Genomic DNA, 27553 nt, shown 5'->3' with positions numbered 1-27553 from the left:
GACAAAGTAGCGCTTATATCACGAATATCTCTGGACTGCTGGCAGAAGTTTTTTTTTCAGTGAACAGCTAAAACGAAGCATTAGATGACAAAGCTTTCGATTTATTCACATTTCTGATAAACTACTTAAACGAGGTATTAGACAACATAGCTTCCGGTTTATTCACATTATTTTGTTGCTACGGCTCGCCGAGACTCACTTCGCAAGAGGCCAAGAGTGAGTCTCGGCGTACAGACATCAGTTCATCAATGTACGTCCATGATTATATTAGTTCGCGCGGTTGATCAGATATAAGTTTTTCCTTACGGAAATTTTAAAGGTCGCCTTCGTTCTGTTTAAAACAATGTGGATATTTCTCTTTACTCAGCTTTTATACTTCTTGCCATCAGGTAAGCTATCACTTTAACGGGTCGAAAAAATAAATTATTTGTGTTTCTTAATTATGTAACTCTTGAAATGAGTCATCGTCTGTTCACGAATATCCCTATATACGTTCATGGTCTGTTCGTTACTTGCCCTGCTCTACGCATTCGCAAATAAACTTACCTGTTACTTAGCCTGCATCCGTGTTTCTCTCGTTTGCATCTGGATTCCCTTTCCAGTTTGTAGTACATTTTCGTTGTTTGCAATGATTACTTGTAAATAATAAAAATCAGCTATATATGACACTAAACAAATCATTAGTAGTTAATGAAAAAAATTGTAGTGTTCCTCAGGTGAACATGTAGGTTATGCATTATTTAATTGTAAGTCCTTATATCGATAAAATATTACCACAAATTTATTTTCAGAGTCGACTTTTGGCGCAAAATACCGACGATTTTTCGCCGCATGTTTGGTCTACACACCTGTACAACACTAGTTGCCCTTCCGTATTCGCAAAAAACACTCTTTTTTTCAAAAGGTCTTTAGAAACTTACTCTTTCTTGAACCTTGATCTTCTAGTACTACAGTAACACAAATAGCAGGACAACAAATTTTTCTGTGCCACATAAATATTATAACGTATCTATCTGAAACTAATTTTAGGTCAGCCCTACTACATGACAGTAGTACTAGTAGGATCATGAGTGGTCGGTGAGTGTACTTCAGTTTGTTCATTTGTGCTATGCAATGGCCATCGTGATAAACTTACAAACAATGAAAAAAAAACCAGCTATCATGGACTCCCTTATCTGTATATGGTTTCCCAGTTACGATCACCGTGTATGTGAAAAAGAGAGAGATGAACATCATTTACAGTTTAGTTTGCATCCCATTTAATCAGTTAATTTCTGACATTTTTTCACATTACCAACTTACATTTCTTGCAGAACAAAACAATTCCAGACCACAGCCAGCAAATAGTATTAGGGTCATCACTGTTTTCACAAGCAGCTCTAAACAACAGTAGATTGACACTGAAGAATGTCATAACGGAGATTTGAATTTCATATTTGGATTATCAAATTGCTTGTAAAAGATAAATGTGACATGATCTATTTGATATTTGTTTCTAATGATACTTATAAAAAGAATGACATGGTCATCATTGTACAATCAGCTTCCATATTACAGAAATGACATGCGATGAGTAGCATAAAATTAACTTATTTTTAGATATTTTGTAAAATTGGACATCTACTTTATGGTTTATTTTATATTGCTAGTTAACAAGCACTTACTTCATTTAGTATTCTTTTTATTTCTGTTTTCTAATTTTTATTCAACAGCAATTATGAAGTATTATGGCCTTAGTAGTAAGTGCATTTTGGAGAACAAATTGCTAGTTTCAAGACAAGAAAGGCCTGAGATTGCAAAACGTGCCTGCCCACCCAACAGCCAGGTGTTTGTTTTATAAGGGAAATTAAAGATGGTTGTTAGAGTTACATTCACTTCTAATGCTTTTACACCCGCTGCACTAGGCCATGGGACACTTCAGCTTTTCATGTGATCGTAACGTTTTTTGAAAAGAGTGTTTAAATGTGTCTGCGAGCGCGTGTAAGCATCTACATGTAAACCACGCTTGCCGCACTCTTTCACATTTTTCAGCAAAAAGGTCCGGCCAACGATTAACACATTTAATGTTTAAGAAATTAATTAGTGATGAAATGCGGATGAAACAAAATAAAAGAACACTACTCCCTCACCGCCAACCCCCTCCTATGGTTATCAGACGGGCTGGCGAGGTGACCGACTGGACCAGCAGGTTATTTCCAACGAATATTTTCAGAAGTTCGTGAGTCTAAAAGCCACATTAAAGCCACATCACTTGTATCGGCGAAGCTGATATATTCCAAAGGAATTAATAGCTACACCAAAACTTGGAATACATATGATAATCTCCCTCTGAAGAACGTTGGATATAACGTTGAAAGCAGTTAACACACACAATGTTTACTCTCTCACTGCTCGGTCTCGACTCCCCGAGAAACGTTAGATCTCCTAAGTTAACTCGTTCTCTTCAGAGCTCTTGCCCAATCAGGTTCTTCGCGACTAGGTGACTAGGACAACCTTCACAGCCTTTCTTGGATCGACCAATCATCAGTACAATGTTACAGGGTCGGCGTGGCTTCTCCCTCCATTGACTACCGTCGTCCTAGTTACGTTGTGTCGAGCTCAATTACGTCACTTCATACATGACGTATAAGAATGAGAGCTGACGCGGCTCCGCGCGACTGCTCTTCCCTGACTATAAGGAGAATGAAAAATAAATGAGAGTCTAATTAGATTCGCCTGAATCGCCAATCGTTACAGTGATCTATAGCAATCTGCAGTCTATGCACCAATAAAAAAAAACTAGGTAATAGCAGCAGTGCCTCCATTGTAGGCAAAGATACAAAAAGAAACTGACATCCACAGAGCTGTCAGTTTAGTTGTCTTGTTAGAATCATTGTTAATGAAGCATTTGAAAGTATACTTGCAGCACACTATTCCAAAAGCTTGTGTTATTCAGTCCTTTTCCTTTTATAACATCCATTAGCATTCATTTATGACTAAATTTGATACTCCTATGCCTCTGCCAGATGCAGACTGACATTTATTTACAGTTCACAAACCCACCTGCTTTAATGCTGTTTTATTACAATAGTTGTTGTCCTTGACAGTTATAAGAATATTTTCGATAAGCTGTACCCTTTATTAGTGGTATAGGAATTTAATGTATAACAAAAAGTACCGAGTGTATTATAATAAAGATAAATATCATGACAGAAATATAACCATTGATTAAAACCCTTTTCCAAAAGGCTTGAGCCACCTAGATGAATCTCTACATGTGGCATCCGCTTAAGGTGGATGGCAGCCTTGCCCCGATATATATCCTTTGTTGCTGGCTCGGTGTGAAATAGCAATTCCCCTCCATCCACCTAGATGAATGGTTGTCTTTTTACATGACAGAAATGGTTGTATATTTCTTCTCTTTTATCAGATACTTTAATGGCAATGAAGTAGTGTATAATAAGCTGTCTTGTCACAAAATTCCTTCTTCAATGATGGTTTGCCATTCATAAAAGAGAATCATATATCCAGCTGCCACAAATTTAAACCCCTTAAACATAAGCTTAACATAATAACATTCCTCTCTCTGTATTTAACATTACGTAAATTATGTCGATGCTTGTAGATGAGTTTTCCTTAATAAAAAGGTCTCAGAAAAAATTATAGAAGGAATTGGAGATCTCTATGTTTTTTTTAATACAGTTCATCATGGAGTTAATTCTTTCTTGTTTATTTTTACGTCAGTTATTAACATATTCTTATTATTCAGCAACAGCTTTTATAGGTCACTATCATTAAGTAACTGATCATTCAACAGAGCCTTTAATTTATTTTTTATTTGAAACCTACATTTGTTGCTTTATATTTAAGAAAAAGACATCACACTCATAGCAAGATAGCTTCATATCCAGTTATGGATATCAAGGGAAATAACTGTGATCATGCACCATCAAGGAAGCTTCAACTTTTTAAAACACTTGACAAAAGCATGAAGAAAGGGGGATCATTTTCATAGATGATATTTCATAGATAAGGGGTTATTTGATTCTTGCTAAGCTCTTACTCTTTCTAACTGCTCTGCGATTTGTGAAATTTGCACGTGAAGTCAGGAGTTTGTGCAGTCTTGTTTGTCACAGCTGGAGTGTAAATTAAGGTACGATTCAGATATTTTTTCGGGACACTCCTTATTTGTTTACAGGCCTTGCCATTTTTTTTTTTTTTTTTGGGGTGGGGGGGGGGGTCTCTTTTAATTCTGGTTTCCTTCTCCCTTCACCATTCCCGTTTTCCATAGTGCAAAATTGCCTGAATGTTGAAGCACTTTCCTGCTAAAGCAGCCAACCGAACAAAAGTAATTTTATATTTAAAAAAATGAGAAGCAGAAAGATTAGCATTTTGAAATCAGTATATTTCGACTATAAAAAGATTTTATTTTACATTGATTACAGAATGTTTTAGAATTCTTCTTCTTCAAGAAGTGCAAGAAATAATTTGTGATAATTTTGTAATGCAATTTAAACCACAACAATTCTACTGCTTATTACAGAGAGATGTCACAAACTATAAATTCCTTCACGTTAGATACAATTTAAACATGCTTAGAAAAATATTAAATATTAAGTACTGCTAAGATTTTAAAAAGATGGTTAATAAAAACTAAACCTTACTGTGAAACCTTTTCGACTTATAGTGCCAGAATTACTGATTTCAGATATTTGGATACCGATAGGAATTTTGTTTCTCTTTGTTTTGTTTTTTTAAATTTTGATTGTTTACTTTTTTCGAACAGATTAGCATATTTTTAGTAAAATTCACTTGTGCAAAATGTCAGTTATGAAAGAATGCAAAGCTTAACATAGACATTCTGAAGCTAGAAAAAAGTAAACAAGCATAGACTTGGAGTTTGTAGCCTTTGACAACATATGAGATGCTGGATGGCATGGGAAGAAGAGAAATGCTAGCTATTCCACCTACCCAAGGAGAACCCATCTTCATTTAGCATATCAGGCTACACAACAATTTTTTTTTTTTTTAACAAATCAGACATAAGAAGCTTCTCTGATTATTAATTTTGTAAAGCAGAATATTATGCATTTTGTTTTCTTGTAAGCACTTGTGAAACAAGAGCATGAAGAACCATTTACTTGTTGCATATGGCTGTATTAGTGTAATCCTTGTATCAAAAGTCTGTTTTCAATAAGTTTTAGATGATATTTGCATATACTTATGAGATAAGTAGTAATTATTAAGTATTTATTAAGTAATTTTAAGCAAGATTTTACAGGGTTAGGATTAGAATTTAAAGATAGAAATGCTTTTTCTTTTCAAGATGTAAAATAAACATAATAATATTCACTATGAGCACTAGACTTTGTTATGCCATACCTGTAAAACCATGTACATCTGATCAATAACTACTTATATATATTCTTAATGAGTAACAATAAACACACAAATCCACACAATAAATACACAATACAATCTAATATTAGTGATTTAACATTCTTGGATTTGAAGCCAGCAAACTTCAGTTCCTGGAAAACAAATTTTACCTGACATGAAAATTGATACTTTTAGTGGGAATAATTTTGTATAAGACATTTTTAACATGGACTGGTAAAGTATTGCAGTGGAAAACTCTTCTGTGCTTTGTTACATATCACATTGTAGTAGGGGAGAGAACTACCTCCGAGCTCATTTTTCCAGTTTAGCATTAGTCTACCTTTCTATGTTACTGAAGGAGTACAACTCTTTTTGGATAAAGAAAGAAAAATGCTGCCTGAAGAGAAGAGCTAAAGTTGGTATTTTGAACCCAACAAAAAAGCAGGTGAAAGTCTTGAAGGTTTATGAGGCTGAAAGTATGGACAGTTTTTAGTGGCTCATATAACTTTATTTTATTCAGTGTCTGAGTATAGAACATTAGTAATGTTGTTATTTTTAAAAAACTGTATTCACAAATAAGTTAACTTTGGAGGTAATTATATAATTACTTCTTTTTTCACTTTTTTCTCACACCTAAAATAATAGTGATGGTAGTTCCTTCACTGTGAGAATGAAGATCTAACCACATGAATTATTATGGGATTGTTGAGGGCACTATAGGATTCGAATTAACTATAAGTCTTGGATGTATGTACAAATTTTTGTGTGTGAGTGCATTAGACACATTTATCTGAAGCCGTTTCTCAAAGTATTGATTTAGAGATACTTTGATTGGTTTTCTGTTTGTGTCAGTTAAATTCGTATTGAAAATTTTTCGATTTTTGAACTTTATTTACAGCTTCTAATATTCTCAGACTTTGTCAAGAAAAATAATTCCAATAGATGAATTAAGTAGACAGGAATACAAAATGACTCCTCATAATTGTTAATATATTTATCATGCACTGTTACAGTGGACCTTTCTGATGTGGAGTTGACATGCCCACAATTCAAGGAAGGACAGAACAAACTCATATGCAAGATCAACAAAACAGCAGTTGATAATGCAGGATGCTTATCATCACCAGAATATGTGAGAATAGATCGCACAGTTGGTAAAATCACATCAACACCATGCCGAGCACCTTTACCAGAACCTTCTAATTGTAAAAAACAGAATAGCTCACTTCCTAACAGCTGCTGGTGTGATGATTCCACCCAAGATATCTTTACATATATATTTGCTTACTGGGCCAATATAAGCCAAGATAATGGAGCACTGCTAGAATGCAAATATTGTGCAATAACAAAAAGTCCTTTGAAGATAAAAGTCTGCAAAAATATAAGCTTCGGTAAGTGTTCCCTTGAGATAAAGTTGAATGACTCGTTCTAACTCTGAAAGATAGCCATTCATTATGCCTTCCATTACATATTTAGATGACACAAATAGTCAAAATTATTGTTGCCAGATAGATTAGGTGAACTTAAGGGAAATGTTTGAGAAAGCAAGCCAAAGTATAAGCCAATGGTAGTGGTTGTTGGGGATGTTATTGTGTAAATTACCCCCAACTTTTTTTTCTTGTCAGTGTTCCTTAATATTTCTCTTATACATTTTCATTAAATGAATTGCATGTGCACGCGAACACATACTAACACCAGTACACCGCATTGCCTGGTTGATGTTCCTTTGCTTGAGATTTTTTTCAGTGCTCAAAGGAGTAGATTAAGTAAGCGAAAGTCGCCTGATATGTTTCTAGACAAGAAGAGAAAAGCAATATGGTTCCGTGGGCTGCCTTCTCTACTGTGTATCTATCTCTATTAAAATATGTCCCCCACTCACTGTCCCATTCCCTTACTTATACCATCTTAATAACATCATTTTCAACATTATCTTTGAATAGTACTTTTTTCCCAAGCCACCTGTAATATCTTAGGTGAAATCTTATAAACAAAACAGATGATGTTTGTATTGGACAGAAGTTATTAGTTATTCGGAGCTACAATGCTTGTTTCACCTTGACCAGATTTATCATTCTTCTTTCATCTATGGGAAAATCATAGAAGATGTCTTCTCAAAGAGCAAAAACGGTTTTGTGTGTCCTAATATTGTTGTAACTCTATTGCTAATTTCAGCAGATACAGGGACATCAGGAGCATATGTGATTAGTGGAACGTTGGTATTGCTCACTGTGGTTTCCTTGATGTCAAACTTTTGGATAAAGCAGAGCATTTCTAGCCATACCCTTAAGGTAAAATTCACTACCCTATATGTATTTAATCTAACGTGTGTTTTTGTCACCAATCCCTGCTAAAAATAGTTTGAGAGCTAGAGTTTGTTTCAATCTAACAAATATACCGCTCGTTAGTTACAAATATCAGTTGCAAAGTAATAACAAGAATGTAAACAGAATTTTTAGGGGGATCGAGTGGTTAGAGCATTTGCGTCCAAACCTAAAGGCTAGCCGTGGAGATTTGCACTGCCCCTAGAAAAGTGAGGTGTCTAACACCTTACTTCCTAATGACCTGAAAAGGTCCTGGGATGACCTTTACCTTTATCGTTCAAACATACTTTATTGACAAAATTAATTTCGGCAGCAAGATTTTCTGCTTTGATGGATTTATCTCATTTTTTAACAAAAAGTCAGAAAGTTTCAGCATACACAAAATAATTTCAAAACTATGTGTGTCTGATGCAGAAATAAATGCATTCAAGGAAACTTCATCTGCTAATCTGAAACAGCATCCACTTTTGGGGGATCACTTGTCACTAGTTTTGAAGAAAATGTAACAGTCTTTTTTTTTTAGGTTATTTTTATAAGGTATTGCTTTGAAGTTTGTTTTGCTGCAGATCGATCGATGTTAATCACTTCTTAAACAAGAACTTTTCATTTCTGTACTTCATGGAAATTTTCTATTTTTTCACAGGTTTAGTCAGTACTATGGCTGAGAAGAAGAATAAAACAGAAAACAAGGAAAAAACAAGGAAGGATGGAATTCAATGACACAAATTTCATGTGAAAGAACCTTGAGTTGATTTGTTGTGCTTTGTTTATATGCTTCTCGGTTATAAGCAAAAGCTGATGTAAGATCATCTTTAATGATCCTTGTTTGTAATTAAAATTTTAGTCTTCTGTTTCAGCTAGCCGGTTTGATCTATGCCTTTTTGATTAAACCATAACTCCATATTTTTCAAAGAGCTACCGCCCATATGGCTCGCCGGTTTCTGTTAGGAGGGGTTGTCGCCCTTGTCTGTTGGGAAGCAGAGATTACTCCCCTTAACTGTGTACTAGTTGGAATGCATGGTAGCGTGCATGAGTGAGCGAAAGGTTCACTGAACCCCTGTTTGGGAAATAACTGAGTTTATTCCCTCGCCAGTCGTCGAAGAAGAGAGACACTGTAGCGAATTTATGAGTGAAAGAGACCGGGGAATTCCTTGCTTAGTCAAGTTATGAGACGAGTTAATTGTTTTTATTGCTTTGGCTACCTCCATATCGGTAAAGAATGGTGTGAAAATTTAATATTTGGTTGGAAATCATGATAATGGAAAGAGGTATTATTGTTTTGTTGTTGTTGTAACAGTGGTAGTTAAAGTTCAATATGAATATTCATAGCCAAGTAAGGATTTCAGGAATTATCCCGAGAAGGAAAGTCGAAGTGAAGTGTATCGTCGGCAGTCATGCACATCTCTGATATACTCAAATAGGTGTAACGAAATATTGCACAGAAACGAGTAATTGCACGCAGATGTAATGACTAGATCGACGAGTCCCCGACTAATAGACAAGAGCGTCGTCATGGAAAAGTGAATAGCAGTTGGTTCCAGATTACTTTTCTCACATAAATCTAAAAGTCATTTATTTATTCATCATAATACATATAATGATTTACAGTCAGAGACGTCATAAATTTATAAATAATGAAGAGTAAATCTTACAATCTAATGCCGAAACTTCAATCAATGAGTTCATTGGAAGAAAAAAAGCGTTTTCATTCCAACTCATACGAAATGGATGCATTTAAACAGCAGAGCAGTTTCTAAAGACTTCGCAAGATAAGGAAAGCGGCTACAGCTTGAAGTCCAGTATAGATGTCTTGCGGCTTGCATACTACTCGAATCAATCAAACGAGCACCTGTATAGTAATTCATCGTTTCGGGCCAAAAATAATACAATAATTTTAATTCGAAGCTTTTTTTATTCATTAAACGAAACCTGAATCAGCCAATTTTATTGAAATAAAATCTTTTTTAACAACTAAAACTGAGCTTGGTCTGACATGACGAATGGTTTCAAAGTTCAGAAAAAGTGGTATCAGAGAAAAAAGTCAATATTGTGTGTGTCCACCATTGGCATTAATACAAGTAAGGAACCTTTGTCTCAGAGTCCTTTGAGGAATTGCCTGCCACTCTTACTGAAGAAACTGGCACGGCTGATTGGGGCCAACTGTTGGGTTGGGGTATGAAAGCCGCTGGGCCATGACATATACACAATGGGATTTATATCTGGGGAATACCGGCCAGTTTATGCGGTTGACGGTGGTGCTGCAGGAAATCATTGGCGACCCTTGCCCTACGCGGTCTGGAGTTGTCATCTTGAAAAGCAGCGCCTGATCCAATTTTATGCAGTACTGGCAGTACTAGAGGTTTTAAAATGGTATCTCTTGTCAGCTTGCCTTGCACCAGGTAGAGGGGAGTTCTGTATGCCGACCCCATGATGGATTAACCACCATAGCAATAATTTAGTAACACGGAGAGTGTTACTAAATTGTCTGGAAACGAGACGCGGATTAGGCCATCGTGAAAGGACCTGGCAAAGCGAGATTCATCATTGAAGAGGACTGAGGCCCACTGTTACCTTGTCCATGCCCGATGGCCTCGTGTCCATTCAAGACGAGCAGCACAGAGACAAGTCGGACATCGCTTTGACTGAAGATTGCTCTCCCTGAGTCGGTTGCGAACTGTGTGATCACTGACACGTAGGCGGCAACTTGCAGCTGTCTCCTGAGTGTGCTGGCAGTGGCTGTTCTCTGACTTAGAGCCAATAGAACAATGAACCTGTCCTGCTGTCTGATAGTTGACTGGGTTTCTATACGTTCTATTACACTTCCCGTTGCATTGTAGCGGTCTCGTAGAATTTGAATGACAGAGTGAGGAACTCGCAATCGTTGGCCATTTTCTCAAACACCTTTGCCCTCTTGCAGCCAAGAAATGACCCTTCCTTGTTCGACAGTACTTAATCGTCTTTTCTGAGGCACTATTAACAAGGCACATTTGTTGTGTAGACAATGGACACGTCCACTGCATGTTTTCTACAGTTTGATTCTGCCTTTTCATTTGGATATGCTGCAATTGCACGCATTTTGTGTAGGTTCAATGACCTTTTTTGCTTGACTGCTGACCTGGGCATTCTGAAGACCATACTGGATTGTCATCAAATTTATGTTGACTATTCATCAAGACAACAGATTCATCAAAAAAGATTTTGAAGGAATTGTTAACTGTTTGCACAGAGACAATAAAAATGTAAAAAATATGAAGATGGCCTTTCCATTGTTTTGAGTAACATATTTGCATGATAGCCACGCCTCCATCACATGTTCGTGGTCTTCGTCTGCCTCCCACCTTAACAACATTCGCTGTCTGTCCCCTCACTTGACTGCGGAAGCATTTCCTTCCACGTTCAACAGCATTTAGGCTAAGCCGAGGCATCGTTCATTAGCTTTCATTTACCGAGACTCAGCCAGCCGCTGATGTATGAACAACTTGAGGACTCCATCGTTAAACTTTACTAAGACATCCATCACTAGGCAAAAGGAGGAACCTTCTCTGCCTTGGTATTCCAGGATCATATATATTTTATGTGTTAAAGTAAGAGTTCTTGTAATAACAGGATGTATTAAAGTCCACTTTACATTCCGGGTTATGAAATAATCTACAATAGAGAAAAGAGGCTGAAAGATAGCACGATCATTTTCTGCGAAACCTTTCTTGAAACCAGTCAGAGGAATGTACATCTGCGCCTTACATCAGCATGGGAAAAAGCAATGGTGCTTGTGGGTAGCAGCTCTCTTGCTTTCTCTTCGCTCTTCAGTAGACAGAGGTAAAAAAATTTACAAAGTGCTACATGTATCTGTGTAGATGGCGTAGGAAGAGATAAAACGTATGTTTGTCACTCCGGCTTTAATCATCATGAGTAATATGATATTCAACCGCTGTAGTACATGGGAAAAGACAATATTTTGAAATGTATGACTGCATGGATGGTTATTTCTGCGTGTGTGAGACAGCGAAAAAAAAAAGAAGAAAAATATCAGAAAATAAGAAAAAGAAAGAAAAAAGAACTACTTTACTATTTTCTGTCATGAATTAACGGTGGCTTGTGGCTTCTGTAAAACATGAAGTTTCAGGTGTACTTATATTCCCCTGTGGTAAAGACGGCGTGAGAGAAGTGCTGGCTGGCCAAGACACTGTCTTCAACTGCACGGCTCAGGGAGAAGTGGACTGGAGACTGCAACGCCAGGGCGCCGATAGTTCTGATTTGTTATCAACATGCGCTGATACTTGCATTAAGACGGATGATTTCAGGAAACTGTTTATTGCCACTGTAGTGAATTCTCGCCATTCAAGTTCTATGACCATCAAAGCTTCAAATCGTTCAGACATCGGTCTTTTGTTAAACGCTAGTCTTCAGTGTGTTCTTACAGTTGGAATATCACCTGTGAACTCGGGTCATTGTGAACTCAACTTTGTGTGTAAGCACTTTGTCTTCTGGTTTTAAAATTATTATATTATAAAACTATTGTAGGTTAATATTATTTCTGTTCCATTACATATGATTATATTATAAATGTCTCCATCATTGTGCGCCTGATTTCCTGTCTTCCCTCCTCACCCTGCTGACTCCATTCCCACTTCGTTCAGTAGCTCAAACACTGCACGCTGTCCATACTCTGCTCTGTTGGTTAAAAAGCCTTTTGCATAAGGTCGTCCATACTTGCAGTTCCGCCAGACCGCCTTTGTATGTGCTTTCAAGTGGAAAGTTTCTCGTCTGAAAATGTTTGGAAAAAGTCTGAAATTTTGTTCGACTAGACCTCTATGTACCTTGTATCAGTAAGAGAAAGAAACTACATTTTAAAAAATTTGTCTCTTTTATATATAAAAATTCAGTTTTGTCTTTCTGTCCAGTCGTCCGTACCGTAACTTATTTCAACTATTTTAGATCCTCCAGAGGGCGTTTCATGCACCGCAATTAATACGTCATGGATCGTGAATGTATCATGTGACATCGGCAGTGTCTACTCCTCCCGTGGACGTTACTTGTGTCAGTTGTATAGGAGAAACCACGATGTGGGTAATCTGTGTGAGATTCACTATTTTTTTCAGTTAGGGACTGCGTGTCTGAAAAGCAATGCTATTCTCTGGTGGCTCTATGCACGTGTATAGTTTGTATGCGAATTGCCAGCAGAGACAGCTTAAACATTTACAAATATTAGTGATCCAAGTTTATTTCTATAATTTTCCCAAACCTCTGACAATCATTAATCTAAAAATTATAGATAAAATGCTAACTACAGTTAGTTACCCACAAAACAAATAAATCCAAGTGATTTTTTTGTTGACGAGTTAACTTTGTTTTACGAATACATAATTTTTTTTCCATTGAAACAAACGATGCAGTTTCGTAGCAAATCTTTTATTGTAAAGAAATCAGTTTTGAATGGCTTCTTATCTGGCTTTTCTTTACGAGAATAACTAAATCTTGAATAACGATAAAAAAAAATTAATTACTCTCTATGTTGACGTTTGCTTTGCTACTTTTAGTTCTTATCTGGTAAGGTGTGAAGCCACATTGTCTAAGTATATCGTTTGATGATGATGGCGACTACGACGACGACGATGATGATTATGATATTGAATTTTGCCCCCCTCCCTATGTTTTTGTTACTGCAGTCAAGAAATGAAACTGTAGAAATGATCACGATGGTGACGTTTCCAACCAGCGAGAGCACCCAGGGTGAAGTGAAAGTGTCAGGCTCCTGTCTGTTCAACACAACTCTCCCAGTAGAAACAGGACGTTATGGTTTTTATGTTGTCATCTATCCTGGTGGACGAACTTACAATGCAAAATTGACTGGTGGTTTCGAGTGGATTATAAATGGTAAGATAAAAATTACTTAAATTGAAGGAAGGAATATGGGGAGCTCTTTCAATATATTATATTTCAACGTTTCCCTAACTAACCCACACTTTTATCCGTTTGGCCCACTCTCTACCAACCTCTCTGCACAAATACACACCACAGTAATCATCACCTGCATTTTTTAAGTACTAGTCTAGTGACCACGCAGTCGTGTGCACATTTCCACATTAGTTTAGTACACCCATTCTCCCACACACACTGACGTCTGAACTTTCGCACACGCGCTGTCGGGTACAGATAGAAACTTCATTTTTATAAAGAACAAGAAAAACCAGTGAAACAAATGACAGTACATCATATTTCCGCTCAGTTTGTGCCTTTGCTTCTCTTTTTTTTTATTTATCAAAATTGAAATCTTACTATCTTGAATTGTTTCGCAAAAAAGAAGCATGAAGTCTAAACATCATAGAAGAACAAGATGTTATGCACAAGTAAGACTCTAAAACTACCTATTATTTGTGCAGAAGGACCTCACATGCCAACAGTGTCGTGTAGCCCACATCCCTACGTGTTAGAAAACACTAATGTCACCTGTACCTGTAAGACCAATAGTCTAGGACAACCTGCAGGCTACCTGAGGTGGGTCATTGGTAACCAGACAAACCAAGGACAACCAGCAAGGCAAGAGTACCTGTCCGTGAGATCACAAGAAATGAACTTTACTCATCGCTTGACTCTCTCGGATCATGAGAGAACCTGGTTCAGGTGTGACGTCATCAGAAGAGGAAATGAGACCCGTGGGAACATCTACACAGCTAATGTTGGGTGTAAGTAAACAATCCTATCGCCTTTCACCTCTTTATCGATGTTTGAACGCTAGTATATTCTTTGATAGCTAATCTGTTTTCATTATTTCTTCTTTTTCTTGCTGCTCTTTTGTTTGCCTTTTCAGAAAAAGATTTCATCTAAAAAGCCTTCTGCTTATTCTAGCACGCGTGAAAATAAAGAATTGTCATTGTCATTGTCATTGTCTATGTGATAATTTGTATCAATGCATACATGTATGTTTAGACTATGCATTTACTATTGGGTGTGATATTTTTATAGAACCATCTGACGATAATAGAAACAAATTTCAGTGTGATTTCAAATTGATTCTATCTCCTTTAATGCATTCAACCTTCCTAAAAGTTCACCCATCGATTTATTAACTAATTTTCCTTACTCTATCATAAAAATTATTCACTCTTTCGTGGGGTGGGTTATATTGATTTATATTTTTGTTTTGCAGAGATACTTGAGAGAAATGTGTTATCTAACTCTGTGCACAGTTAAGTGTAGTGCCGTGGAAGAAATATGATTTATTTTCTAAATAATGTTTTATGAATAACTTTATAGTATGTCATTATCAAAATCCTTTTGCGTATCATCTTGATTATCATAGTAATGCTTGTGGAAGATGCTGATGGTCCTCTTTTGAAATGATTCTACTAACAAGACTCTTACAGTGTTGTTCGTAAATTTTATTTAACATCCATTACCCCGTATGACAAAACAGGGAAAAAAAAAATTTTTTTTTAATTCCTCAAAGACTGTTTCCAAATAGTGTGAACAGGAGTTGTCCTAGCTGCTGTACAAAATAATAAATTTGACAGCTTCTGTTTTACAGATGCTGCAAAAGTCAGTCGGTTTTCGCTGAACGGTTCTGGACGGAATCAGACAGTGAATGATGGAGACCAAGTGGACTTTCTGTGTGAGTCAGATGGCCGACCTTCACCACACATCTCCATCTATCGTAATAACAACACTGTTATATTTAACGGCTCGAATGTTGCCAACTACACTTTCATCGCTCGCTGTGAAGACACAGCAATGTACTTGTGCTCTGCCAGGAACGAGTTTTCACATCACGTGACCACCTCCCTCCGTCTCGAACTCGGTGTTTTGTGTAAGTATAACCTTTGGACAGCCTTCTCTCCAAACATTATACTGTACTTGAGTACGAATAATGCGTCTGTACAGCTGTACATATATCACTTTGAATTTATCCCTACAGACAATCATTATTGTGATTATGCGTGGGTTATTGGGTTATTGTGTCTCTATGTGTGTGTGTGTGCTTTTTGTTTTAAAGGCAAACCTCGAGGTCAGCTATCTACGCATATTGGTGACTACAAAATATATACACATGAGGAAGTAACGTTTGATATCATCGCTTACCCTGTGCCGTACGAGTATCATATGTGGTTGGTAAGATCATCAAAGAGCAGCAATACAATGAGCATCGATAACATCAAAGACCACATGTTAAATATAACTTGTAAGGCTGGAAAAGTAAATCGTTACCTATCTACATGCATTCTGACATTCGTCAACTTAACTTCCCAGTCAGCTGGTCTGTACAAGGTTCAAATCATCAACGAGGTTGGCGATGGAAACGTCACCGTCAGAATAGACTTCAGTGAGTGACTTCAAATATATCACTAATAAGTTTATTACTGTTCAGCTGTTATAGTTGGCACGAGGACTATTCTCGTTCTTTCTCGCGGTATGCTAACGGTGTTTCTGACTGTAATAATATATGTCTGCTGTTAAAGTTAGTTCTTGTATTATGTGCCTACTATTATTATTCCTAACATTTATGAGGTTAAAGCCAAATAAACATAAAAATTCTTTGTCCATTATTTTAACTTTGTCTTCTATGTGTCCTAGATGAACTGGAACAACATAATTCATTTGCTATTGTTGGTGTTGTAAGTGGCATCGTAGTCGTCTTCATATTTATTGTTGTCATCGTTACACTTAAAAAAAGGAGGAAAAAGAATGGTAGGCCATTAACAACTCTTTCTAGCTTGAATAAAACTTGGTCGAGTGATATTTTGTTCATTGTAGATGTCGGAGTAATTTATTGTAATATAATAAGCTTATTATTAGCTTAATACCTCAGGGTTATAGACCACTCCAGAGAGGCTTCTTGCCTTCTACTTGATAACAGATAAAATTTAGCAGCGTGATGCTTCTTAAGCATCAGGGTTCGTCAACCGCTCCCGGTCATATCTTATCAGCTTTTTTCGGCCATCCTCATATTGGTTCGCACAATCTTCCGAGATTTATTGGTTGTTCGTGCTAAAGTGCCGAGAGTACTAAAAAGCAATGATGATCGTTTTTAAATGTCGTGAATGTAGACTGCCATCAGCCCGGCATGTCAATGCCGCAAGAAACTCGCGTTAAGGGGGCAAAGTTCTTGCTGGTGAGAAGAGTGACAGCAGCATTCACTTGTACAGAACATTTTGGTGAGGCCCATAACAAGTTATTGTCCATCAGTACTGCTGTGATGTCTTTGGTTCCTAGCCCTCCTCCTTATAATGATTGAATTCCAGCCCCACTTAAGACTCATAACTACCGGCGCTTCACAACCGGAGCCCTGTCAGACGCCCCTGTATGCTGTAGTGGACAAGAAAAAAAAGAAAGGAAACCAGCGCCCCGCCAGCATCGTTGACAAAGAAAAACAAATGGAGAAAGAAATCAAACAAGGTGAATTGGTTATCATCAACCTATCGCATTACATTTTAATTATGTGCTAAGGTAAATAAGAAAACTATGAAATTAGGAATGTCTTACAACTGTGCTTGCAATTTGTACTAAGGAATTTCCCATTAGTATGGGTCTCTTCTCAAAAAAAAAAAAAAAATTAAACGGTATCCCTACAGCATATTCCGAATTAAAGCAAGGATCAAGAGGTTTGCGATGACCTGTCGTAAGTGGAATTCAACTCTGTAGTCGATGCTGAATAGAATACTTACAAGTGCTGTTATCAATACATTCTTGCTGTGTAAGTGGCTACACCACAGTTAAGTCACCTTGGGTTCATGTTATACAGAATTAAGAGGGTAAAAGGTTATCCCTTTCGGTTGAGTGAATGAGCAGTCGGTCAAAAATACATTTTGCAATCGATCGAGGATGTTTACAGGTATTGAAGGTTCAGAACCGAGCCTCCCACCTACGTGTCAAGTAGTATACGCTGTTGTTGACAAGACCAAAAACAAATCTGCAGGCAAGTGTGATAACTTTCAAACGGTGGGCATGGATAAACGTCCCAAAACAGAGAATGGTAAATTTAGTTCTATACCTTATCTTGCTATAAAAGACAAAAGCAATACGATCTGTATGTTTGTATTAGTGTATGTTGACTGTTAGTTGTTTGCCACTTCATTTGTTTGTTTCTCTCATTTCTTTCATTCAGTCACTCAGACATTTTTTTCTTTTCTTCCTTCTCTCTTTGAATAGGTGGTCGAATGAGAAACTAAAAGTTATGTAGAGTTTATTTTTTAATCAGCTTAATTATGATGCTTTCCATTGAATAGGATTGTTGAGCATTATTCTCCAGCTGCAATAGTTAAGGAATTTTAGAAAGGTGTTATGTATTTAAATGTAATATTATCAATATTTCTGCTGTTGTTGTTATTATATAGTAATACTACTTGTGCTGTGCATACAGTGGAGCAATTCGTATTTTTAATGTCTTCTTTACGGAGTTAACCAACACAAAACGGAATTTTCTGTGTGCAGGTCGAAGGAAAGAGGTTAGTTAAGCTTTGTGTGGGTTGGTTGGTTTGCGGGAGTATGCATATGGGTGCATGAATAAAACTGAGGGTACAGGACTAAGTCTGTTAGTAAATCCTAAGGTCTCTCTTCAATAAAAGTACGACCCCATAATCGAAACCAAAAGTTAATTTTACCGGAAGTAATCAAAAATAAATTCATGGACAAAATTAAGCGTTTTTTCCCGGAACACTTAGACATAGCCCTGATGTAGTTTCTATTACGGGCATAGAGTTCAGTAAGCAGAAGTGGCCACACATTGACATAATGTGCCAGAAAGTACATAATAAAACAAAGAATTTGTTGGAACAGGCACAAAGCAGCTGTTTCAAACTTCCAGTCTTTCTTTCCTGGTCAGTACATGGCTAATTCATGCACTAAGCAAGCAGCTAATGCTGTTTCTGACATATCACTGTTTTCATTGCCCTCCAAATCTTGGTCTGTTAATTCTAAATTTAGTTTACATTGAAAGACTGACAGAAAAATGCTGAAATCTGAGGAAAAAAACTTTAGATGACATCTACCTTATGAAAAAATTCAAACGCGATAATTTGACACATTTTCAGGTTTACTCTACAGAAGACTCCAAGTGTAAAAGCGATGACTTAGGCGATTACCAGAATATTATGGGCCCACATTCAGAACAAGATGAGGATTATGTCCAGTTGGATGCTCGCAGTCCTGCCTCACGTTCTCATACAGTCGATGATGGCAGGTGGCTCAACTCGGCAGGACTTCTTTACACCTTCCCCGCCTTTGATGTCGGCAATGGTGTGAGGTGTCGCCCACCGCCCACACACGAGGAGACAGAATACTGCGCACTTCGCCTGATGGCAAATGCTTTCCCTGTCATTGATAGAAAATCAAACGATTAAGACATAGGCGCGTGTGTGTGTGTGCGCGCGCGTACGAGTGAATAAGAGGCAACCTGAGTGTTATTAACAAGGGAGATAACTGTGCATGTGAGATATATATATAACTTCAGTAAAATGAACCATTGTGTGAAATTACTTGAAGGTGGGATTTACGTGTGAACCAAAAGGCTTTTCAAAATGTTTGTATCTAATTTAGTCTTTTGGTATTATTGGTATGATGCATTTCAGGAATTCTTAGTGGTACACAAGTTACAGACATGTGAGTCTTTGGTAACAGTTTAGCTAGGAAGACACTTGAGAATATATTAAACATGGCAGTGAATATTAAGGAAGTTTGATCCTGTTATCATACAACCTCTTAGAAAGACTAATATCGACATTAATCAGCTTTAGCTGACCTGAGCTCAAAGCCGGGAGACAGGTCACGTGCACAGGTCAGGCCTGAATTAACATGGGAGTTTGACCTTCACTTTCGACAGGTTTTCACTGAAGATTACCATAATGAGAAGATTTGTGCTGACGTTGTCTAGCACTTAATCTGCTCCAACAGGAAATGGAATATGGATTGTCATTATTTTCCTGTTTACGCCAGTCTCGTCTGGTTAAACTGGAGACTTTGTCACTCAGCTTGCTAGGAATTCAGAGATTAAGAATAATTTCATCTCAAAGTTCATTATTTATATATATATTTCATATGCTCATATGATTACATATGGAGTTCAAAGAACTGGTCAATGTAAACAAGAAAAAAGAAAACAATTCGAGATATGAAACTCTTTGTAGCTATGTGATAGCAAAGATACTAAATAATAATATCTACTATCTCAAGTGACAGTAAGGAGGAAATAAACTATCAGGTCTTTCAATACACTATTGAAGTAAAACAGTTGCACCTTTGTATTGCATTATGTTACGCCTGCAAGTTTCGGAAACTTTTTTCTCTAAACAGTAAGGCCTTGCTAAAACTAGCCAACTTCCTTTCATACATAAAAATGTGTCCTAAAAACCAACCCTCTTCACTTCTATTGTGCTTTGTTGAGGATGATGGTTGAGATAATGTTGACACAAAGAATGTTGATAAGAAATGACAAGAGCTAGAGTGAAGGACTGTGTGAGAGATAGAAGTATGAAAGGAGAGAGAAGTAGATAAAGAAACGATGAATGGCTTATTGTGTGGCTCCCGAAAGTAACCAGGGCTGAAGGCAATTCATCAATTTACACTTTAGTTTGCAACAAAGACATGAAGTAAAAACGAAGAACAGAAACTATACTAAATTAAATGAAGTAAAACTTACAAATAAAATGTTCCCTATATTTTAAGTGTGTTCTAACACGGAACCATAAAGTGGCATTAAAATGTCTTATTTCTCATCCTAATTGTAGTTCAGATGTACGGGTATTTTCCCCGAATATCCTTCAGGAAATATCGAAGATAATTAGTCATTGTAAAGCAAGCTGCGAGCCAGATGTAAAATCTGAGATTAATGCCGGTAGCAGTAAACTCACGAACCTTCTAGTCCTATGTCAGCTAAGACTGTGGGTTACTTTAAACTAGGACCAGTACTTGACTTTGTGTACTGTAGACAGTTTTGATGGTGGGCTGTAAACACCAGTGAACAATCATAGGGAACTTCTATATCTGATGTTCAGTCCGCCCAACTCTGAAGCTTATCCCTGGTTTGTGGAGGTCTCTTCCAAATGAGTCAAAAACTGACCTTAATTATATAGATCATCTTCAAGGGTCCCGTGTTATTCGCTCAAATCATTAGTCCATCTGTTTAAATCTTGCCTGTGGAAAATAATTTGTTCTATGTTAGGTTTGCAGATTGCATTACAAAGAAAGAAATGTATTTTGTTTTTACTAATAGTCTCCCCTTACTCGAGGAAATAATCTTGGAGTGTACAGAAGTTTTACGCATAACAGTAAAACATTTATTAAACCACAATGATATAAAATGATATTGTATATGTAAACATAAGCTAACATCAATAGAGCTCACAAACAGTAAAGACTACGTCGTGTGAACACGATCACACACACACACAGATACTAGAATACTTGCGAGTGCAACCTTTACGAACATGGGCACACCCTAATATAAATAAAAACACACAATATAATGTAGAGAGATACAAGAATATAATGACAGGATGGGGGAAATAATTAGTAAAGTAATTATGGGTTTCGAGGAAGTTTTGATACAGCCCTTCATTGTGTCCTTAGAAAAGCCGTAGGAGTGTGCTGTAGTTTCCAATCGGAACTTTCTCGTGACTGTAACTTCCGGTTACCCAGCATGGATTTCCCAGTGAAGGTGGGTGGCTCCAATCTTGACTTATATTTGTGTAAAGAAAGCATTATGATGATCGATGAACATTAGCACTTTAGGTAATGATGCCTGAAACTCAGATAAGTCTAAGATTTAGAATAACCATACTCACTTGATGTGAATAAAGATATAATGAATAATCTTTGTCGCATTCCACTTTAAAAAATGATAGCTCTCTAGCCAACACGCAATGATATAAAAATGCAGTTTTATATTGTGACAATGGGTGGACTTAAAACACTCCTCTCTGAAGAAAATAGATACACCTAGAAACATATAAATACACACTAGAGATAACAATCCTGGAAGGATAATCGCAAACATACTCGTAATTGGAACCACTTCACGGATGCCTCACACCGTGAAAATACATGAAAGGAAATTAGTTATCTTATTGTCAAAAAACCAACATTTTTTATCGACATTCTTAACATTATGGACAAATCTCAATTTTAATGGTTTGAAAGAGAACACTTTTTATTTTATATTTGTTCTCAACCTGGTACTTTTATTGTCATACTTTGTTCTTGAATAGTCAGAGACTACTGGAACCTGTGGGAGGTCAGGGTGTCTATCAACCTGTACTTTGTATGCTTTGAGGTGAAGCAGACGTTCGAGGTAACGGCTACGAGGATAAATGCGACTGGTTTAATGTTTTATTTTTTTTTTTAAGAGTTCGCTAGTGTTTCAGTCTGCTCGAGATACACTACTCCTACGATTACATACCATGGCTTATACGATCTGCAAGCAAAAATAAAGATACCCATAAAACTACTAATTGCATACTTTTTTAGACGTAAAGTAAAATTTAAGGAGGAAGCATTCACATCCAAAAAAAGGTGACATGGCGTCAAGAGGTCAAAGTGCAGGTCAGACGATCATTAACCATCATATTGTGCTGTTAGGTACGAGTGTACAAGGGAAGGAAGTACTTTTCGCCTGAATCGAAGTAAGGAAGAGTAGCAAACTATCTCCATTAACATTTGCTGACTTGGTCTTTACATTCGATAACAAAGAAACTGTGTGATTAATTATGTCTCTCCTTTGTGTCTAGTTTTGCGTGGTTTTTAATCCACAATATCAACCAAGACACAAATCTCCGATGCTTTAAAGGGGAAAAATAAAGTGACAGGGAGAAAAACAGCTGCACACGCATTGATGTGATCATTGCTCGGAGAAATATCTCACATATCTCAAATATCTCACATCTGTATACTGGAATCTGTTAAACAATGACACTGAAATTACAGCCTTTATCATTCACTCTGTCAGTATTGACGATGAGAAGCTGGTTTACATACGAAGTTACAGGAGTAACACAATCAAGAAACTGAGGATAGAGAAGGAAATTGAGCAACACATAAAATTAATGTGTGTTTGACTATGAGGCTGTAGTGAGCGACAGTCCAGCAGGAAAAAGGAACTACGGCTTGCAGCGTAGTAGTCTCCCTTGGACCACGAAAGCCAAGGCCTGAATGGTCTTGATGAGAAGAGAGTTCTCTGGCTCCAAGTACCAATCTTGTAGTCCAAGCGACTGGAGGTTTCTCCAAAGACATTGGCCAAAGTGAAAAAAGCACCCTTGCACGGCTGTGGTTGGGAAGTGTTCACTGATGCTGTTTACTGCGGCTCGTTCAAAATCTATTGTGATGGTCTCTGGGTTGAGACCTCTCTGGCCGTTCAGGTAAGTAAAGATCGCGTCATATGTGGCCCTGTTTTTGTTGTTTGTCAAACAGTAAACAAGAGGCAGAGTGTGAGTATCCTCAACAAGAACATGGACGGTGTAAAGTTGTGTTGCTAACGGAGCGCTGTCCAATGTTCCATCACAAAACCAGTGGGCGTCACGTGCTAAAACGTCACGATTGGATGGAGTGGTTAGAATAACGATGTCGTCCGTCTGAAACGCTAACAATTGTTCTCCTCTCATTGTAAGCTTCAGCTCCTCGCTGATGATGTCGCTGTCTGGAGCTTTCCATATCCTTCGGATCATCCTTGCCAAAGTCTCCTTGTTTGGAAGAGAACCTGCGGCGGCGAGTGGAAATTCTACTGTGCAGTTGTTGATTATCGAACTTGTGGCTTCTTCAGACTGCTTTGCGCGCTGTTTTATATCACCAACCGTTTTCAAAGCCAGGCAACGGGCTACACTTGGCGGATGGGAATGGGTGGATGGACGGCCTTTCAGAACGTCGTTTACTGTCTTTAACCTTCCTTTGCACTCTCCTCGGTTTTCGCATCGCCAGAAAATTGTGACGTTGTCGGCTTTGGTGCGGTCCATGACATAGGCGTAGCCTTCGTGCAACAGCTTTCGCTTATTCCTCTTTGTGAATGTGAATTCCATCTGAAATGCACCAGATGCACTAGATAAGTTCCAAAGTTTCACGTGATGTTACTAATATGCTCCAGAAGACAGACATATACAGACACAGAGGCAGGAGTGTAGAGTTGACATGTGAAAACCAAAGTAGACATTGAGGGAACCTGCGCCCACATACACATATCTATATAATTTTTGGTTTTGTGGTAGAATTGTACAACGAGCTGAAAGCTTTAAACGTTTAATTACTTCTCAGAGAGAGAGACAGAGAGAGAGAGACAGAGAGAGATGCTTACTTACTTCTCAGAATCTTGCACATGTGTAACCAAGTGTTGCGTGGTGAGGGGAGTCGAACAGTGACCACAACAGTCCAGCACTCAAATCAGAAAGGCACGGCTGCGTCACTTGTCTCGAGCTTTCACTTCGCAGTTTTCTCTACTGTCCTTGCGTCTCAGCTCTGCCCTTATATACCTATGGGGCGGCTACTTTTTGCGATCCTTCGCGATCGCATGCATCAGCACTTTTTTCGCGTGCATCAGCACTTCCGCCAAAACCTAACAAGCGCTGGACTACCGGCCCTCTACACATGAATGAATGAAGCACTATCTCGAGGGAACGTGAGACAGATGACAAACAGAAATATTGTCCAGGTGGAAGGTGAACGTGAGAACTGGCAGAGACACACATTGATACAATGGCGAGAGAAATGTGTGAGCTAACGGTTCACATGAGAAGGGATAGTGAGAGAGAGTTCACTGATACAGTGATACAATGGCGAGAGAAACGTGTGAGCTAAGGGGCGTCACACACTTGACTTCGGCTAAAGGTCTCGCGTGAAATGCCGAAATGTTCGTCTACAAAACGTCCGTCGGCTGAGGGCCCCGCGCCGAAACCTCCGTCGACGAAACATACGTTGGCTAAACGTCCGGCTCCGAAACGTCCGGTCGGCAAAACGTCCGTCGTCGAAAAGTCCGTGTACCGAGCATATCGCTCTATCTCAGCCAAGGCTTGTAGTTTTAACTAATTTATGTTTCTAAAATAATGACCGTACAAAACATGCCATTATTTCATCGCGTGAAATAGATAAGTCAACATATCTGTGTGTGAATTTGGTGAAGAGAGAAAAATCTAATGGCTCCGATGCAATAAGCGAAGGGCACAATTTAGTCTTATTCAGTTTCATCGTCTTTTTCGTAAATAAATACGTCGATAATATCTATATAGTTTATCGAGGTTTCACTGCACCAGTCATAGAATATTAATTGTAAGTACATCCCTAAAGAAAGTGTATGTACATATGTATGAAAAATTCTGGACGATGGGTGTTCAAAATATTTGCTGTCTTGTCACGTCGCAGCTAATATCCCAGATCGTCATGACTCACTGCTTATGAATACCTGGTGCTAGGGTAATTGGAAAGTACATTCACCTACAAGCCATGGCTGCTCGGGTGACACTAGAGGTGAGTACTGTGTCAGTATCTTTGGCTGGTTGACAAGGACACGCATGTCTAAAAGGTTTGGCAGCTTCTATGATTAGATGTTCCTGCTGCTTCAACATCGGCGGAGACACTTAATCGCTGGCTTCACGCAGAGAGCGATTAAAAATTAACAATCGGCTACCCTTCCGGCCCTTCACTTCAACCCCTTCGTGTTTTGACACGTAGCATCAGGGCACAAAATTTTCATTTCTTCTCAGGAAACGTGGTAATTTCGACAGTCATAGAAACAACAACAACAACAACAACAACAACAAATTTTTTTGACAATAAGGGATGATCATCGAAGGAGCTACACTCTTGGAATTCTCATCCCTCACGTTTTATATCTTAAGAAATATAAACTTTCCGAGACTATCGGAAGCCACATTTTACTCCTTTTTTTAAGACTTGTGAAAGCCTCCTTTTAAAACTAGATTGGGCGAAGTGGGGAAGAGGTTGACGCTAATTAACGCTCTTTTTGAGAGACATAAGAATTAATAGCACCGATTATTTACAGTTACAAAGTACGCCAATAATGTGTGTATTCGATTGGCTTCCTCTGTTTTGTAACATTCAAACAATATTTCGAATACATAAGAATGTGAGGGGCATGATACACTGTGTTTCAACGGAAGCACATTAAAGCAGAATGCACCTTATGACTTTGCAATACTGATAAAAAACAATAACTTTTTTTAAAATACTAGGCGAGTCAGAGTGTAAAGAGGGATGGATGATAGCCAGTTTGAAGAAGTGCAAAGTTTCATGTTGGTTCTAACATGTGTTTTTATTAGTGTAATGCTGAGACAACTACTCACCAAGCAAGAGCCAGATAGGTTTGGAGTCACGGCCCTTTCAAGCAGAAACAGAAAACGGACGATGGCGGTTCTCACTGGCTGAATCGTCTGGTATGTTTAATGACCAGGATGATGAAACTAGAAGGAAATTATCGTTACAACAGTTAAATGACGAACAGAAACCAATTCTTAGCTGTTTGTGGAAATATTGATATATCTGTAGGTTTTCAATGTGATGATGTTGTCATATTACAAACTTATCCATAAATGGATCAAAGGTCATAATTAAGCTAGTGCTTAAATTTAGAACTTTAAGCACTAATTAAATACTTTGCGAAGTGTAATGACAAAATATGAGTAGCCTGTTGTCCCAAATGAAAGCCTACCATAATATTATCGTGGGGATTTTTTAGTTTTTTTTTTTTTTTTGGTTTTTTGCAATACTTACCTGCTTACATTTCTAAGTCTGTCTTCCACATCATCGATAATAACGTTCTTAAGAACCATTACAGATTGTGCTTATTGTGTTGATGCGTATCGACTTTTCTACCATAACGTAAACGTAGTGGAAGACAAACTATTTTACGAGTACTGCTGAATATCTTAATTATCATAAAGGTAGCAACTTTCTTTGCTTGCATGTTAGATTTCTTTTCAACCACAGTCGTAGCTGACACGCCTTGAAGTTAACGTCGAGGCTACCCAAAGGCGAGTTGACAAAAGATAATACACGACGGGCCGAAGCGGTTTCTAACTGCTCTTGAGGTTAACTCACCCAGTAAACTTTCTTCACCCCCGTTAGCTAAGAATAATGTTATGGGTCTTCATTCTAATCAAAATCTCAGTCTCAATCAATTGCTTAATTAACTGAACAAAATAAGGAAATATCTGTGCATTTGTACATGTCTGTCTGAATTGTTATGACTGTATCATCTTCAGGCTAAAGACCTCCAGAAGGACTGGTTCCCTGGAAACTCTTGGCATCAGAACTCGAAGCAGTAAGATTATTTGGTAGCACATCTGCGGCAAGTGTACTTTTGATAATCCGTCCACATTAGGGAAGAAACAAAAGCATGTGTAAGGAATACGAAAAGCAGACTTAAAGAAAACAACAAATAATCATAAACACGAACAACCGTGGTGACAACAGAGAACCCATGTACTCAAAAATATAAGGCATACTTAGATATCTATGTTTACAAAATTACCAGTATTTTCATTTTCATATTTTTCAGTTTCTCGATCGTTGCATCATTGAAGGCTCTTTCCCGATCGTTCCTTGAAAAGGCCTCAGATGGTAAGATAAATCAGGGAGAAAATACAGGTAGTCCTCGACTTACGACGGGGATCCGTTCTTAACGCGGAGTCGTAAACCGAATTTTGACGTAAGTCGGATCATACGCTCATACAGCACTGTACCACAATAACAGTACAGTACTGCAAACACTTAGCCTATCCAAACACCTATCCTAACACAGCACCCTACATCATTATCAATAAACATAAGTACAGTAAAGTATTGTGCAGTACAGTACGCTTTGTTATCACTGTCGCTGTCACAGGAGCAGATCCTGTCACGTGTTCAAGGATGCGATCTTTATCCTGATAATCGTAGCGACAGTCGAG

At 37.8% G+C, this 27553-nt stretch overlaps 2 protein-coding genes and 1 long non-coding RNA gene across 4 annotated transcripts; all 3 read left to right on the top strand.

Annotated features, from left to right (window-relative positions):
• The first annotated feature begins 323 nt into the window (after window positions 1–323).
• Window positions 324–6790, top strand: LOC112568524. The gene is made up of 2 exons (XM_025245837.1): window positions 324–389; window positions 6372–6790. The coding sequence occupies exons 1-2, from the start codon at window positions 344–346 to the stop codon at window positions 6788–6790; spliced, it is 465 nt and encodes a 154-aa protein (XP_025101622.1). The 5' UTR covers window positions 324–343.
• A 774-nt stretch (window positions 6791–7564) lies between these two features.
• LOC112569114 lies at window positions 7565–8528 on the top strand. Its single transcript, XR_003100303.1, has 2 exons — window positions 7565–7646; window positions 8323–8528. It is a non-coding gene; the product is annotated as an uncharacterized LOC112569114 (long non-coding RNA).
• Window positions 8529–11146: 2618 nt separating this feature from the next.
• LOC112569112 lies at window positions 11147–19961 on the top strand. Of its 2 annotated transcripts, none has more exons than XM_025246796.1 (10): window positions 11147–11495; window positions 11830–12147; window positions 12615–12742; window positions 13346–13553; window positions 14060–14362; window positions 15205–15483; window positions 15670–17069; window positions 17506–17646; window positions 18105–18118; window positions 18704–19961. In XM_025246796.1, the coding sequence occupies exons 1-7, from the start codon at window positions 11402–11404 to the stop codon at window positions 16002–16004; spliced, it is 1665 nt and encodes a 554-aa protein (XP_025102581.1). In that variant the 5' UTR covers window positions 11147–11401; the 3' UTR covers window positions 16005–17069; window positions 17506–17646; window positions 18105–18118; window positions 18704–19961. The 2 variants fall into 2 exon arrangements, with proteins under 2 accessions (XP_025102581.1, XP_025102580.1); XM_025246795.1 differs by having other exon boundaries at window positions 11797–12147.
• The last annotated feature ends 7592 nt before the right edge of the window (window positions 19962–27553 follow it).

The sequence above is a fragment of the Pomacea canaliculata genome, linkage group LG7 (genome assembly GCF_003073045.1).
Source record: "Pomacea canaliculata isolate SZHN2017 linkage group LG7, ASM307304v1, whole genome shotgun sequence".
NCBI classification, from domain to species: domain Eukaryota; kingdom Metazoa; phylum Mollusca; class Gastropoda; order Architaenioglossa; family Ampullariidae; genus Pomacea; species Pomacea canaliculata.
This window is presented reverse-complemented; position numbering and strand designations above follow the sequence as displayed.

Bases quoted from the DNA above. Each gene is read 5' to 3' on its own strand.
- LOC112568524 (XM_025245837.1), top strand. From the start codon at position 344: ATGTGGATATTTCTCTTTACTCAGCTTTTATACTTCTTGCCATCAG. The intron at 390-6,371 runs GTAAGCTATCAC...GCACTGTTACAG, and splicing joins TTTATACTTCTTGCCATCAG to TGGACCTTTCTGATGTGGAG.
- LOC112569112 (XM_025246795.1), top strand. From the start codon at position 11,402: ATGTACATCTGCGCCTTACATCAGCATGGGAAAAAGCAATGGTGCTTG. The intron at 11,496-11,796 runs GTAAAAAAATTT...TAAAACATGAAG, and splicing joins TCGCTCTTCAGTAGACAGAG to TTTCAGGTGTACTTATATTC. The intron at 12,148-12,614 runs GTAAGCACTTTG...CAACTATTTTAG, and splicing joins TTGTGAACTCAACTTTGTGT to ATCCTCCAGAGGGCGTTTCA.